Source organism: Eleutherodactylus coqui, chromosome 11 (assembly GCF_035609145.1).
Source record: "Eleutherodactylus coqui strain aEleCoq1 chromosome 11, aEleCoq1.hap1, whole genome shotgun sequence".
NCBI classification, from domain to species: domain Eukaryota; kingdom Metazoa; phylum Chordata; class Amphibia; order Anura; family Eleutherodactylidae; genus Eleutherodactylus; species Eleutherodactylus coqui.
Window position 1 is genome coordinate 122,376,436 of NC_089847.1, and position 16,669 is coordinate 122,393,104.

Sequence of the window (16,669 nt, forward strand, 5' to 3'; positions counted from 1 at the left end):
ATCACTTATTAACGTTACAATCACACAGACAATGTCTCATCTGACAACTTCTAGAGGAGGGATTCAAGCTGACAATCTGTGTGTGTGTATATAATTACTATTTCTAGGGGAGGGGTTGGTTTTTTGACAATAAGGTGTATATTAGGAATTCATGATCTAATGATCGCACTTTAGGGCTTATTCACATTTCTATATGGGAATTATACTTGGGATTCTCTGTCCGCGGTCCCAGCAGCAGGGATAGTGGACATCGCATGTGATACAGAAAAAAATAGGACACCCTTTGACTGTTGCATGGATCATGGATCTATGAAGAGCATTGCATTCCTGAAATCAGTGTGACTATGGACTGTCTCTGTGCAACCTGTTGCAAACACGGACAAAACTGTGTGAATAAGCCCTTATTTAGATAGAATCAGAAAACCTGCTGCAGACCTTTCCATTAGGCCTTATTCACAAGTGATTTTCACATTCGTGTTCTGTACATATTGGCAACTGACTGCACTTGGGCAGCACACTGACTCCTCACATATCGCACAGAACTCGCACAAAAATAGAACCTATTATTGGCAATGGGTCTATACACAACGGCGATTTTTCTCTCGCAGCAATGATAGATTGCAGTAGGTCTTTTTTTTTAGGAGATATCGCCCATTACATTTCCTATGCAGTTTTCATGTGTGTGTGATGTACTATGACTTTTTCCTATTGTAATAACAGGCGAGTTTCATGAGCACAGTTACATCCTAATTGCAGGTTTGACAGCGAGATATTGATCATTGTTTTGCAGGCCGATATCGTGTTCCGCCATTTAAATGCATTCTTAGATTAGAGGAAAATATCCAAATACACTTTCTAAATGGATTTTCGGAGCAATGTGCTTTACACCCATTCACTGCCCTAGACCAACAAGGATTTTGGCATTTACTGTATAATATATATCTAAACTAGTCCAAGGCTGTGGCTATTGACCTCTTCAGTACATAGACCTTTAACTACCTTAGACCACCAGGGATGTTTACATTAACCCATTCACTGCCCCAGATCACCAAAGATATTGGTGTAGACTTTGTCAATACAGTAGATGTCCGTACTGGAGTATCTAGAAACTCCAGAAAGCATTCATCCCTTATCTACCCTAGACCAGCAGGGAGGTTGGTATTATTGACAAAATGACCAACTATGGGATTGGCAAGGCAGCTGTTAGGTGGATTCACAACTGGCTGAGTGATCGTACTCAAAGAGTGGTCATAAATGGCTGCACATCCAAGTGGAAGAATGTATAAAGTGGGGTACCACAAGGCTCTGTCCTAGGCTCAGTGGTGGTCAACATTGTTATAAATGATCTGGAGGAGGGAATTGATGGGAAACTGATCAAATTTGCTGATGACACAAAGCTAAGAGGGATAGCTAACACTAGAGAAGAGAGAATATTTAAAAAGATCTATAAAAGCGTGGACAGCGGGCGACGACTAGCAGAATGGTATTTAACAAGGAGAAATGCAAAGTCCTACATATGGGCAAGAAAAATGAAAGAAGTACATACAGAATGGGAGGAACTGGGCTGAGCAGCACATGTGAAAACGACTTGGGTATACTAATAGATCATAGACGGAACATGAGTCAACAATGTGATGCAGCAGGCAAAAAGGCAAACACATTTCCAGGATGTATTAAGAGAAGCATAGAGTCTAGATAATTACGTGAGCTAATTGTCCCCCTCTACTCTTCCTTCGGTTAAGTTCACTCGGGCGAGTTTGATATTGGAACGTGAATCTTGCCCTGATATCACGGTCGCCAACATGTGACTTTTCCCGTGGATGCGGGGCGTTTTTATGTCAAAACTGCCTGGCATCACTTTAGGAAAGAAAGTAGCGATCCTACTTAGCGGGGAAGTAGCAATTTGTGGCGTTTCTACCATTGCTTTCAATGGGGGAAACCTCGAATTGCACCTCATGTACCTAGCACGTGGTGCGATGCTGCCGCCAGCCCAATTGAAAACAATGGGCGATGCGATGCAGAAAAAATATCGCGCATGTGTATGACCTCACTCAAAATAATAGAGTTCATACTCGTTCAAGATTTGTGCGTCTCGCAGTGCACAAATTTTACACAATTTTCGCGGCTGTGTGAAAACGGCCTTAGGGTGCATTCACACGAACGTATATCGGCTGTGTTTTCACGCCGGCCGATATACGGCATCTCTCTCTGCAGGGGGAGGAGGCTGGAAGAGCCAGGAGCAGTGCTCCGAGCTCCTGCCCCCTCTCTGCCTCCTCTCCACCCCCCTACACTATTTTCAATGAGGAGAGGCAGGATGGGGGTGGAGCTAATTCTCAGACCTTAGCCCTGCCCTGTTCCGCCTCCTCTCATTGCGAATAGTGCAGAGGGGCGGGGAGGGGGCAGAGAGGGGGCGGGAGCTCAGAGCACTGCTCCCGACTCTTCCAGCCTCCTCCCCCTGCAGAGAGGGACACCGTATATCGACCAGCGTGAATAACCGGCCGATATACGGTCGTCTGAATGCGCCCTTAGGCTGCCTGTCCACGGGCAAGTTTGCATTGCATTCCCCGCGGGAACGCAGTGGAAGCTCTATGGAGAGTCCAGCTGCCCTGTCCATGAGCGGCCGGCAAATCGCAGAATGCTGGACAAATATCTGGAGGTCCCTTCCAACTTTACCATTCTAGGATTCTTTAACCCTTTAATTACCCTAGACCCTGATGGAAGCCATGTCTCCACTCCTGTTTTATCCCGCTGGTAATTTTTGTTGTGATGAAGATGGTAACCCAATATATAGATGCTGCCGTATGCAATATATTTCTTCCTAGGTGCAAAAACTCATTGGGGGATGTTTATAATGAAGACTGTCTTTGTTGCCCATAGCAACTGATCACGCCTTCACTTTCATTTCATATTCTGCCTTTAAAATATGAGAGCCGCTCTGTGGTTGGTTGCTACCGGCAACAAAGACGGTTTTACTTTGAGACATTTTTCTAAATTGCTTTAAAGGGTGAAACAGCATCTGCTGTGAAATGAATAATATGTGCATTCTTATATATTCGCCTTGAGTAGATGAATAAAAGAGTATACAATAATAAGCAGGTGTGACTGCGGCCTTATGACGATTTTCTAGCATGTGTATTAGAAAGGGACAGAATTTATCATTACTAATGACTGTACAAAGGCTTTATTAACAACCCTTTACTAGGTCTCCATCAACCATTCACGTTATGTCTTTATCAATGCCTCAGCTTTCTCTCACACCATCCTGCCCTTTATTGCAATCAGCCCCTATTATGCTCTTCTGCAGTGGTATAATACACACATAATGAGGTGGAACCTTTTTGCTGGAGCGTTGTAGACGAGGGATACATTTGAGTGTAACACAGAAAGCGGAAGCAGCGTGATAAACAGGTGGGAGTAGTTGGAACGCACAGTTCTCGGCTTTTCTATAACTTTATGTGTACAGTGTGCCAGCCATTACAGCTGGGATCATGTGGTTGTAGAGGACACGAGGCGCCGCTGGAGCCGTCTGCCTGCCATAATAATTTAAAGGGGTGGTCTCGCGAAAGCAAGTGGGTCTATACACTTCTGTATGGCCATATTAATGCACTTTGTAATATACATCGTGCATTAAATATGAGCCATACAGAAGTTATTCACTTACCTGCTCCGTTGCTGGCGTCCCCGTTGCCATGGTTCCGTCTAACTTCGGTGTCTTCTTGCTTTTTTAGACGCGCTTGCGCAGATGCATCTTCTCCCTTCGGCTGGTCTTGGAAGCATCGGCGTTTTGGCTCCGCCCCCTTTTCGCGTGATCGCGAACCAGCAATCAGTGCAAGTAGGAAGCAACCAATCAGGTGGCAGGTTTTATCTGCCTAGGAGCCTATGCAGAATGAGAGCTGCAGTCTGATTGGTTGTTATGCCAGGTCCTTGCACTTGTTCTGGTACATTCTGCCAGTTTATATACAGGATGTTCATAGTGGCCAATGTTAAAAATATATGTTTTTGTGGTATAGCTTGGGTTTGACAGAGTGGTTATCGGGTGTGACTCGTTTACTAGAATATTCTCCCGCCCGCGATTCAAAACAAAAAAGTGCCAGGAAGTGATCGCCTATTTCCACGGTCTCCATTCCTTGATATCAATGAAGCCCTCCCGCTGCGGAAAGCCGCTGTAAAATACAACCTGCTGCGATTTTTAATCTTTTTTTTTTTCCCCGCTATGGAAATCCGCGGTAGAAATCCATATGTGTGTGTTGGCAGGCAGGAAACCATTAGCTGCAATAGAACCTTGCCCCTGCGGAATTCACGAGTGGATTTCTGTGCGGGAAACGTGGTGCAAATCCATCCGTGGGCGTTCACTCTAAGGCCTCATGTCCACGGGGAAAATCGGGCCCGCCGCGGATTCTCCATGCAGAATCCCGCAGAGGGTCCCTCCTTTCCCGCGGACATGAGGCCTAAAAAGAAGAATTACTTACCTGTCCGGACGCTGCGGATCTGCCCTCCGTCGTGGCCGGATCTTCTTTCTTCGGCCCGGCGGATGTGCTAGGCACGTTGGCAACGCGCTGCGCGCACGCGCCGTGCACTGTATTTTTTTTTTTAACTCCCACACTCCCGCACCGAAAAGCAGAAATTCAGCTGCGGAACCGGACGGCTTCCATAGGCTTCAATAGAAGCCTGCGGAAGCACCGCACTAAATTGGAGCATGCTGCAGGTGTTTTCCCGCACACGCAATCCGCGCCTCAGGGGAAAATGACATCCGCAGGTATTTAATTACCTGCGTGTGTCCAATGCATCCCTATGGGGCGCTTATCACTCTGCGGGTGATCCGCTCCAGATTTTTTATTTATTTTAGCAGTGGACATGAGGCGTAAGGCTGCCTGTCCACGGGCGTAGCGATATCGCACGGCAGATCTCCACCGGGGGAGCCGCTGCCGGGGAACAGCAGACAGCTGACGGTGCTCAGCACTGGGTCTATCTGATAGGCTGACTGCAGAGAATCGTGGCATATTGCAGCATGCTGCGATTTGAATCCTGCGAGCGGAGAATCGCTATAATTCGCTGTTCGTGAACGCCACGGCTATGGAAGGCTCCAGACAACGTGATTCGCTGGCGGAATCACACCCGTGGACATGCAGCCTAAGACTTTAAAGTTTTTAAAGCCTGAATAAACCCTTTAATCCAGATCAGAGTCCACAAAATATAAGCCCTCTTTAATTGCCGCACATCTCTTTTCTTTCGCCTCCTCTTCTGTTCTGAATCCTACCGCACATGGTGTCATCCAGGAACACGAGGGTAAATAATATAGACCTTGACCTGTTAGATTAATCCAATAGGTAATGATTGCTGGTGTAACTATAGAGGATTCGATTGCACCCGGGCCCAGGAGCCTTTAGTTACGCCACTGGTAATGACCGATATAAAAAAAAAAATTGTGCCTCCCCTACTTGTTGCAGGCCACTGCCCGGTACGAAAAGTTGCCAGGATTTCCCTTTAAATAATAGGCCCAGGCCTGCTAAATTCAGGACCTTCTGCTAACGGTGCTGCATGGCCCATAGTTACAAAATCCTTCTAGAAACAGACTTCAGAGCTGTCATAAATCTTTTACAAATTGCAACTTCTCCTAAATGGCGTTTGAGTACGGCAGTGTGTCGTGCCCATACTAAATCTGACCTCTGTTTAGGTTGCTAGCCACGTTCTAAACTATTGCAACGGGTGATCACTTTCTGACGCTACAAGACTTCTTACCTTGTTTAAAGCGACCTTCTGGTTTCAGGAGAAAATTCTGTCCCAGAACAGAGGGATGAGGGAGTATCTCACCTGCCATTGAAAGTCTCTTCTGTCCCTCCTATCCGCTGGTTCTGATTTTGGATTTCCAAAATGACCGCCATACTTTTTTGACTACCGATAAAACACTGGACATCAGGTTTGGCATCCCCATCATTGGTGATTGTACTGCCTAAGTAGTGTGTGTAATGGGTTATGTCTAACAACGCCAACTTTAATCGCCTTCAGAAGAGGTGACTTGGACATAGCCACGGCTGCAGGGAGGCGAGATGGCCCGCACAGTACCGGACAAGGACATCATGAAGGCCACGGCGGCCGGACACGGACTCACAGCTGCCGGGCGCTGAGTATAAGAGGAGGAGGACAGCAGGAAGGGCTAGTGTCCCGGGGGACAGTAGTTGCCTGGCGGACGGCGCATGCTCCAGGAGGACAGCACGGAGCCTACAGCAGCGGGGGCTGGGGGACGACGACAAAGACTAACTGGCTGGCCACGCACAGGGAACATACACTGAGCTCAGGCTGGAGAGCCATACAGCTGGATAAAGTAGTGACTGCAGGACGACAGCGGCGGGGACACCGGAAGTCAACATCAGCAGCAAGGGGGAACCATGCCGATCAGCAGCAGCGGCTGGGACTACGGAAATGAAGCAGGAGCTGCGCCCACAGTAGGAGCAGGGAGGACAAGTGTTGGCCGGGAGAACAGGAGAGAATACGACTCAGCTTCCAGGACCTGCAGGGGAGCCATCTGTGCAGCCAGTGAGGTACTTGGGGGCATCACTCAGCTGTCAGTGCTCTCTCCAGCACTACTTCCTGGTGGCTTCAAGGTACACTAATACCATCTAACACTATGGGGATTAGGGAGTCTGTAGATTGCATCGGCCATCTTGAATTGCCAAAAATGGGACAGAGAACTGGCGGATCAGAGGGCTGACAGAGAAGAACTACTAAAGGTAATATACCCCCCTCCTCCTACTGTCCTGGGGCACAATTTTGTTCTGAAGCTGTAGGGTCACTTTAATGTGCTCCGTATCCTCGCTGTACGTGGCATATTTTTTTCTTTTTAGTCACTGATTAGCAGATTCAATTCAGGCCTTGTCAAGATCTCATTGCTACGGCCATTAGAAAATCTGCTTTGGCTACTGAGTCTTGCTCCCCAGCCTTGCATGCAATTATGTTCGGCTGCTGAAGGAAACAGTGGCATATTATCACTATAGGTAGCTGCACCTTCCATCGCTCTTGGCACAAGTGGGCACAGGGTACTCTTACCAGGCAGTCAAAGATCTCAGCAGCTGCCACATAATGACGTGGTACTCTTCTGGTACTGAACAAGAAACCTCATACAGCAGCGGGCAAGATTTGCCCATAATAGGCCATTGTGGGAGGAGGCTGAAGGTGGGTTGGAGGTGCGGTTGAACTCCTGGTGTTACTAATGGGGGCATTGCTGTGACTACTGGGAGAAGGCTGGAGCTGTCCTGTCACTATTGAGGGAAAGCGGCACAGCTGTGACTGTTGGGGGGGTAAGGAGGGCTATACTGCTATGACAACTGGGAAAAAAGGGAGCCTTGCTTTGACTACTGGGGGAGGTGGTGACACTACTAAAGGGGTTCTCTTTTTCCAGAAACGGCACCACTCTTGCCAAAATTTACTCAACATTTTCACTTCTACAGTCCAGGGGCAAGGGTTGCTGTTTTTTTGAGAAACACTAGGCCTTTAACTCAACATTGATGGCATTGCCTCCCCCCAGTAGTCACAGCTAGGCCGCCTTTTCCCCCAGTTGTCGCAGCAGTATCTCACCCCCACCCCCTTCAAAAAAAAGCTTTCCCTAAATACTGAAATGAGTAAATTGATCTCTCGTTCCAGATCACTGTGATGAATATTGGAGGCGGACTACCGGAGGATGGATGATAAGAGACAAAGGGCGCGGGTGCAGGGAGCGTGGGCGGGACCTGCTAAAAGTGCCTCTCGTCCTGGTAAGTCGCATCTGGCAGCGTAATGTGTTGCTCTTGTCCTGCTGGTTTGTACTTGGCTACTTGTTTGCATTGGATAAATTCCTTTGAGATTGCGTTCACACATAGTGGAATCTGCAGGATTTCGGCCCACCTGACCAGCAGCAGCGCTTCATAGCGGTGGCTCGGTGAGGGATGTACGCTGCAGGGAGGGCTCAGTATGAGGTGATAGGAGCGTTGTTGCAGATTCAAATCAGCTGCACGTCCGCAACTGAATACCGGTCAAAATTCACCCCAATGGTGCAGATTTTGAGGTGTCTTTTGATGCGCAAACGCTGTGGATTTTGAGTTGGATTCAGAGCATTTCCACTACACATGAACACACCATAAGGGCTCATTCACACGGACATATGCAGTTTTTAGTCCTGGTTTTTCACACCCGCAAAAAATACAAGCAGGTCCATTGACTTCAGGCGTAAATATGCATATATTGCACCTATTCACTGCGTATTTACACATTCCCATTTACTTAAATGGGCTATTTTGGTCCATAGTAAGGACAGAAATGTGATATGCTGCATTTCTTTTCATGCAACCGAAATATGCGTGCAATAATGTGCTCATTTGAATAACGCCACAAACGCCAATGGGTTTCATTCTGTGTGTATTACGCACGTTAAAAATATGCAGTGTGAATAAGCCTTAAAACATATTTTCCAACCCTGGAAGCGAGTACAGCGGTAATGTGCCATTCATAATTTATTGGCCACGGGTCTCAGCGAGCATCTGTGCATGAATGGCATGTGACCACTGATGCTAGTGGCACTTGTGCAAATAGAGCTGCCCCCCCCCCCTCCCCATCTGTTATAGCTCTCACCAGTGTGAAGTTGCCTATTAGGCCGTGAACACCGCCCCCATATTGCCCTCGCCATCCATGTGAATACACCAGGGATGTGTGGTGCTTTTATGTGAAAACAGCCTCGCGTGACTTGGGGGATGAAGGGATCCTCCGTTGTGGCTGTCGCAGCCGTGGCAGAGGATCGCCAAGTTTCTCCAGTTCCTCTCAATAGAGCTGGCACTGCTGCTGCTGGTCCCATTGAAAACACAGGGGCTGCAATGTGAGATCAGGCAGCCAGATAGAACATGGTGCAATTTGTTTCACGCATCGCGTTGCGGTGCCAAGCAAGAAAACATCGCTCATGTGTATGACCCCATTCAAATTAATGGGGTTTATATTGGTGTGAGATTTGAGTGTCTCAAAACGCACAAATCTTATGCGAAATTTCTTTTTTTTTTTTTTTTTAATCAGTCTTTTAAATCCACATCTTTCTGACCCGCTTTTTGGTGTGGATCCATGCCCAGATGTAGCCCTGTCAATGAGCAAAATCCATGTGCGAAATTCCAACATAGAAAATTGTGTTTCTGCATGTCACTTCTTGATGCAGACCTAATTTCAAAGAAACAGGAAAATCACAGCCATCACCTTTAGTACATACTGAATCTGAGCTCCATATAATAAATTCTCCTGCCCTGGCTGACCCACACTCCACAGGCAAACCGATCTAATCTTTAACCCTTTTGGGACCCACCAATTGCCTGTATATTTTAAACACCAGCTGAACTGACGAAGGGGTTATCCCCGAAACGTGTATTCACAAGCTGTCCACGTACTTTATTAAATAAAAGGAGAAGTTTCACATACATTTGGTCACTTCTTATATTGCTTTAATCTGGAGTGTTGCGCCGTCTCCATTGCCATTTTTTTTTCTATTCTCTCACTCTATCACGACCACCCAGGTGGTGCGTCATCTGGTCTGGCAGCACCTCTATTATTGAAGTTACCACTTCACCTCACGACCTTTTATAGTATCATTGTTCACAACAAATACAACTGTACTGGTTTTGCTCCACCCCTCTTTTTTTCCTCCTTGTCCATATAATAAATGGCTGCAGTAGGCAACATACTAAAGATCAAATACTAAGGAGATCCTCCAAAAAAGCTGTGTGTATGAACGCCTCTGACGCACCAAAAATAGGAGACTGATATGTCACAAATACCAAAGATTATTGCACATATATAAATATATAGACACGTGAGCGAAAAATAATTACAATAATGTACAAAACACTAAACATACAGTAAATGTCCCCACAATGTGTGACCGACACACCCATATTGTTCTCCCAAGATGACTTGTTCTGCGCCAACCTGCAAATGGCTAACCACCTTCCAAATAAAAGGCCAATACTGATTAATAGACCCCAGTGCTGTGACCTGTCCCAGTATAACAGAATAACAAGGGGTATAAATGCTGAAGTGCAAGCGTGCTATCTGTAATACATAAACATATAGAGTATGTGCAGATATGCTGCAATCTTTTAAGCCAAGCCCCCAAAGACCCCATATCAGACAAACCTCAAATGCATGGAAGGTAAATAACCTGATTATACAGGCGGCAAAAAGTGGGGATGAAACCCAATGCGTATCGCCCTCTCCGAGTGGGAGAGCCTCCTCAAGGGATGCTCTTTTCTGTATCGAAATTTTGCCTGCAAATGTTTCTTTTTTTTTTCTTTTTTAGGGTGCATTCAGATGAGCGTAAGCGTACATAGGTGCGCACAAAACCGTGCACCCACGTACGTGCACAAACGCGCTTAAATGCAGGTCCGTGCAGCATTGCTTTCAATGGGGCCTTTTTTAATGAAATTCCACAAGAAGCTGAATGAGAACCAGAAGCTAAAAAGCAGAGCCACGTCTAGATAAAAGGTTTCATCACCAACACAGAAGGGGGTTCTTTACTGTAAGAGCAGTGAGACTGTGAAACTCTCTGCCTGAGGACGTGGTGATGGCAAAATTCATAGAGGAGTTTAAGAGGGACTAGATGTCTTTCTAGAGCGCTATGATATTACACGATATAGGCATTAAGTGACCAGCGGGTTGTTGATCCGGGTCTTACAGTGAGGTGGGAACTATCAAAGGTTGATCCAGGGATTATTCTGACTGCCATTATGGAGTGGGGAAGGAATGTTTCCCCGTAATGGGCTAAATTGGCTTCTGCCTCATTGGGGTTTTTTTTGCCTTCCTCTGGATCAACAAGGGGAGAGTAGAAACAGGCTGAACTAGATGGACATTGTCTTCATTCAACCTAACATACTATGTTACTATGAGCCTCAATATATTAGTCAAGACTGCAGCCAGGACTGATATCTGCAAGTAATTAATCTCTCATCTAGACGCGTCTTGTTGCACTATTTATATTCTGTTGCTTATATAACACCAACATATTCTGCAGCCCCATACAAAGATGTCTATCGGTCCCTGGTGCTCATTCTAAGCTCCACACACTCAAGGCCAGTTTCATAAGAAGCCAATTAAAGAGGGTTTCCACCCAAATACTATATTCTATCCTCAGGATAGATGAACAAGAGTCGATCACTAGATCGGGCGCCCATAGACAGCGCTGCAATACACAGGGGTCTGAACAGAAGTAGATGGCTCCGATTCTTGTGTAGTGGCTACTGCTTGTAATTGCAGGTGTAATTGTCATTAAAATCCATTACAAGCGCCAGCCATTACACACGGGTCTGAGCCAAGTGCCAGTGTATTGCGGTGCTGACAGTGGGCGCCCAACCAGCTGATCAACTATTGATGACCTATCCTGAGGATAGGTCCTCAATAGCATTTGCATGGAAAACCCCTCTAGGGTGTATCTGCACGAGCGAGTGCAATATTGTTCTGAGAAACTTGGATTGATATCAAACGTGCAGAGCCGCAATTTTTATTTTTTGTATGTGTGACTGCGATGCGTTTTGCAACAGAAATGTATTGTATCTTTGCACTCGCAACTTTCACAAGCGTCAAAGTCGCATGTTGTTCCAAGAGTTAGGAATAACTATATATATAATATAGCTTACATCGGACACCACACTGACACCCAATACCTGCGGCAGTGGACATTGCATGTCCGATTCTAGTTTGTGAAACGGACGTGAATAGGACATTCTGTGATAATTCATTGGCTGTATGAACAGCCTTATTGGCTATAATGGGTCTGTGTGCTGGCCATGAAATACGCAATCTGTTAGAGAGATGTAGGTCATTATGTGTGATTTAGCAGGCCCCTGTAACTAAGCCCCTTGCTGGGCTCTGTCTATATACTGCGCTCTTCTTTACTATCCACACAACTACATCACAGCTCAATGTCTTCTGTCTTCCAGCATCCCGGACGGTCCTTCCCGCTGCCGTACCCCAGCGCTGGGCGAGCGAGGTGGTCAATCCGGACAGGCGGTTTGTATATGAAGAACCCGCAGAGGTAAGCATGGCTTGCGCTGTATCTGTATAGTAAACGAGCTCCGTATATTAGGGGGGATTTCAGAGACAAACTTGGATCTGCAGCTGAAGTTTCCCAGCAGTTGTTCTGATGAAAACTGTGACACTAAAGGCTCTCACGGCCGTATTGTGTGTTTCAGTCTGTGAATACACTGTGTATACACGACCCGAAATACGCCGATTCCCTGTGTGTCTTTGTTTATTTTTTTTTTTACCTGCGTTTAAAAAAAACCATGAAATTGCATTGATTTTGAGCGCAAATACGCGGCGAATACGCAAGTTTCTGCATATTTACTGCGTATTTACTCACGCCCATTGATTTCAGTGGATTATTTTGGTGCGTAATACACGCCAAGATAGGACACACTACGTAAAATGCGCAGCTGGGAATTAACCCATTGAAACCAGTGAGCTCTACTCGCTACGTATTACGCGCTTGTTTACATTTGTGTGAAAGCGCACCAAATCTGTCATCCAGGATGATGCAATGCAGGTCCTGTGCTTATCATGTATACCATCCGTAGGCTGCATGAAAATTGCTCCCATAAAAATTGGACATGGATGCCAACGCACCACACGCTGCGTGTTCGAAGCTTGTCCGTGAAATCCACGAGAGTAGGACATGCAGCGATTTTCTTCCTTGTGCATGAAAGCCACCTGTGTGAATACAGCCTGATACAAACCATTCGTTTTCTGTTTCAGGTGACCCGGAGAGTGCCAGAGCCGCGCGTCATTGAGTGAGTAGTCGTTCCAGTGACTTGTACCACATCGTGCAACGGTGGGCCCTCCCCTCTTGCATGGAGCCAATAGCTGTGATGTTTGATAGAATCTAGATTATGCGATATACACCTTTTTGTAATCACTTATTCACATGGCCTAATTAATCCCTAAGGAAGCAACAAGTTGGGGGAATTTTCATCTCCACTTTTCATAAACGATAACTTTTTTTTTTCTGTTGGCCTGGTTCTTTGAGGGCATTTTTTTTTTCATGTTGAGCTGTAGTTTTTATTATTACTCTTTTGCAGTACATACAATTTAATGTTAAGCTTTTTTTTTTTTTTTTTGGTGGGCAGGGAGAAAGCGTTAATCATACAGCATATGTGATACGATAAACTTTCACCGGGTTGGTACAATTACAATGAAACCAGAATTATATATATCCATTTTCATGGATATAACGATAACTTTTTTATTTTTCTATCAACAGACTTCTGTAAGGGTATGTTTTTGGGGTGACAAGCTGTAGTTTTTATCGGCACCATATTGCAGTACATACATCTTTTTTTTTTTTTATCACTTTTATTGCCTTTTTAGGGAGGCAAAATGAACAAAATAAGCATTTTGACTGTCTTTTAGGATTTGTTTTTTTTTTTGTTTTTTTTTTACGGCTGCAGTGATACCAAATACCATATATACTCCAGTATAAGCCTAGTTTTTCAGCACAAAAAAAATGTGCTTAAAAAAAGGTCCCTCGGCTTATACTTGAGTGAGGTTAAAAAAACACAAAAAAACTCAATACTCACCTATCAGCCGGCGTCTGTGTCCCCGGCGCGATGCTCTCCCCGGCGGTGCGCCCAGCTGCTGAAGTCTTCTCCCCGTTGTCTTCTTCCTAGCTTGCTTTTGAAATCCCTACCGTCAGCGCTGTGATTGGATCGATAAACCAATCACAGCCTTTCAGTGATGTTGTTCTGAATGGCTGTTATTGGTTTATCGAGCGCCGGCTGTGATTGGCCGGCGCTCGATCCGATCACAGCGCTGACGGCGGGGATTTCAAAAGCAAGCCAGGGAGAAGACAGTGGGGAGAAGACTACAGCAGCTGGCTGCACCACCGGGGAGAGCATCGCGCCGGGGACACAGATGCCGTCTGATAGGTGAGTATTGCTTTTTTTTTTTTTTTAACCTGAATGCTCGAGTATAGCTAGGCTTATACTCTAGTCAATAACAATTAAACCCACATACCGTATATACTGGAGTATTAGCCGACCCGAGTATAAGCCGAGTCAATAAGTTTTACCACAAAAAAAAAATTGTTAAAACTTATTTTATACAAGGAGGAAAAAGGGGTTTTTTTCTTACTTGTTGTTTTGTGGGGTTTTTTTTCTATTTTTTTTTATTTCTCTTTTAGAGGACTTGAACCAGAAATGTTCTGATAATGTATTGCAGTACTTCTCTACTGCAATGCATTGTCGCTTACTATAGCAATCGCACACCATTTCATGCTTGGACGCCATTGTCTGTTGCCCGGTTGATATGGCAACCCGTGAACCCTTTAAATGCCATGATCTACATTGACTGTGATATTTAAGCGGTTAACAGCAGAAGGTCGGGTATCGGTCACAGCTGGCTCCTACAACGGGATGGTGCAGACTCGGCTTCTGAGGCTGTATCACCCACAGCCCATACATTATGTCCTATTGCATAAAGGGGTTGTCTGGGACTTTAGTATTGATAACCTATCCTGGGGATAGGCCATTAGTAGTTGGTGAGTGGCACTCCACCGCCACGGATCCCTGCCAATCTGCTAATTTGCCGTTTCTCGCTGTCAGTGCAGACAGCTCAGTCCCCATTGTAGCGTCCCAAGTGGTGGACCCTCGCCAATTATCTGTTAATGACAATTATCTATTGATTGAAGTCCCGGGAAACCCCTTTTTTGGCAGAGCACTGTGCTGCTTGATCCACCATGGAGAAGACCACGGATAGTTTATAGTTACTTCACTGTAGGATGAAATACTCTATATGTTACAGCAACAAAAAAACGAGCTTGGCGATGTGAGAGGTTAAATGTAGAACAAGTATGTAACTTTGGGTTATTTGAGTGTTTAATAAGAACATTTTTGAATATTTTTGTTCTCAGGAAGGACGGCACCCATGACATCAGCTCGTCTCCGTCTGGGGTGTCCAGGTGAGCACTTACTGGAAGCTGGAGGGGCGGGCTGAACACGGTCACGGATGTCCTACCACTGTGTTTGCCTGTATAGCACTCCTTTGGTCTTACTAGGATGTCAGCTAGGGTGGCCCAAAAAACCCAACTTTCAGCTACAAAGCCAGACCCCATCTAATTGTTTTCCTCTTAACAAACCTTTATTTGGGGCAGTTTCAGCTGATTTTGTCTACGACTAGGTTCAGCTCAAAGACCATGAATTTTCAGACTTTTACTAATAAGGAAGAAGAAAAACAACTCTTGCTTCACTTCATGGAAGCAGATCGCAAGGCTGTTCAACAGAGATTACCAAGAGGTCTGCTGTCCGGTCCTTAAGCGCCGACTGACAAGTATTTGTGTCGGAATTTTGTCTATTTTCATATATTTGGGGGGATTTTTGTAGGAACGGCACAAATGTGTAGATGGTCAGGACAAAAACGTAAAGTTTTAAAGTCTGATGGTTGTTTTGCAGAAGCAAATAGTTAATATTATTGCTGTAGCTCGTGTAATCGGAAATGTTGTGCGTAAGCGCCATTTCTCATATTATCCATCAGTTGTGAGCCCCATCTTCCAGCTGGAATCTAAAGCTATTACTTTCCCCTAACATTACTATTAGCAGATGGAACACATTGGGAAGGTGTCTTGCTGCATAGCTGCCACTTTAGTTTTTGCCATATCTCTATGGGCCACCCCAATGTCGGCTTCTTTGATGCGCATGTTAATTGTTTATCAAAAACCCAGCTGAAAGGCATGTGTGATTTAGGGCGCCTTCATATGTGCGTGAGGCATTGCACAATATTTTGATTATTTCTGCACCTCCCATAGACTTCCATGGAGCCCCTTGATGCGCAAATAGATAAAGCGGGTATTAATTTTTTATTTTTTTGCACACAACCATATTTTTAATGTGAACAAACCCATTGATATCAGTCGGCTGCTCTGATAAGATTCTCTGTGCCTGTGAATTCACAGCAGGACACAGCAGGGACACTGGCAGTCAGAGCTGAGAAGAATACAGCTGTTTGTTTATGCAAAACAGCTGTATTGTCCTATTAGAGGCTGTGTCCTGCTCTGCCTGCAGAGCTCTATAGTAGCTAAATAGCTACTATAAAGTATGCAAAGATGATCGCTCAAAACTGTCCCTCAAACTGTCGTTAGATGATCGCTCAAAAGTCGTTCAATCAGTGTAAATGGGGCTAATCATGTGTTTTGTAAATCCCATTGACGGATAACTGACCTCTTTATTTTATGCTGTGTTAGCATATGCTTGTATGCTAATGATCACTATCTGTAGCACAGACCGCTGTCTGGGTACCACTTGGTGTAAAAAGGCTTTTACACCTTACGATTTATCGTTCGCTCAGGCAACCTGTTTCTACAGGCAGATACATCGTTGGCTCGCTAAATCGTTCCGTCATTAACTGTACTGGCCAACGAGAACATCTGAACGATTGGTATGTAAACCGAACGAGCCAACAGTAATTATAAGCAAACAAATTCTCATTCAATCATTGGCCATCGTCACACCAAATGAATATCGTTCAATTTTGCTCCTTCAAACTACTTTTCCCTCCGACATCATGGCAGCATATACTGGAGGTTGCTTTCCTGTTGACCTGAAGGGACAGGAAGAGGCAGAGCATAAAAGAAACCTCCACCAACACCAGTGTTTTTTCCTGTCCCTGGCAGCCTCGGTTA

The 16,669-nt window shown here is 45.4% G+C and overlaps 1 protein-coding gene across 1 annotated transcript in view; it reads left to right on the forward strand.

Annotated features, from left to right (window-relative positions):
- The first annotated feature begins 3,374 nt into the window (after window positions 1-3,374).
- Window positions 3,375-16,669, forward strand: part of ALKBH3 (alkB homolog 3, alpha-ketoglutarate dependent dioxygenase) — a 29,636-nt gene continuing 16,341 nt past the window's right edge. Inside the window, exons 1-5 of the mRNA XM_066583463.1 lie at window positions 3,375-3,408; window positions 7,639-7,748; window positions 11,940-12,034; window positions 12,754-12,788; window positions 14,906-14,953. Coding sequence (XP_066439560.1) covers window positions 7,676-7,748; window positions 11,940-12,034; window positions 12,754-12,788; window positions 14,906-14,953 — 251 coding nt within the window. The 5' untranslated portion in view covers window positions 3,375-3,408; window positions 7,639-7,675. The remainder of the gene's footprint in view (window positions 3,409-7,638; window positions 7,749-11,939; window positions 12,035-12,753; window positions 12,789-14,905; window positions 14,954-16,669) is intronic.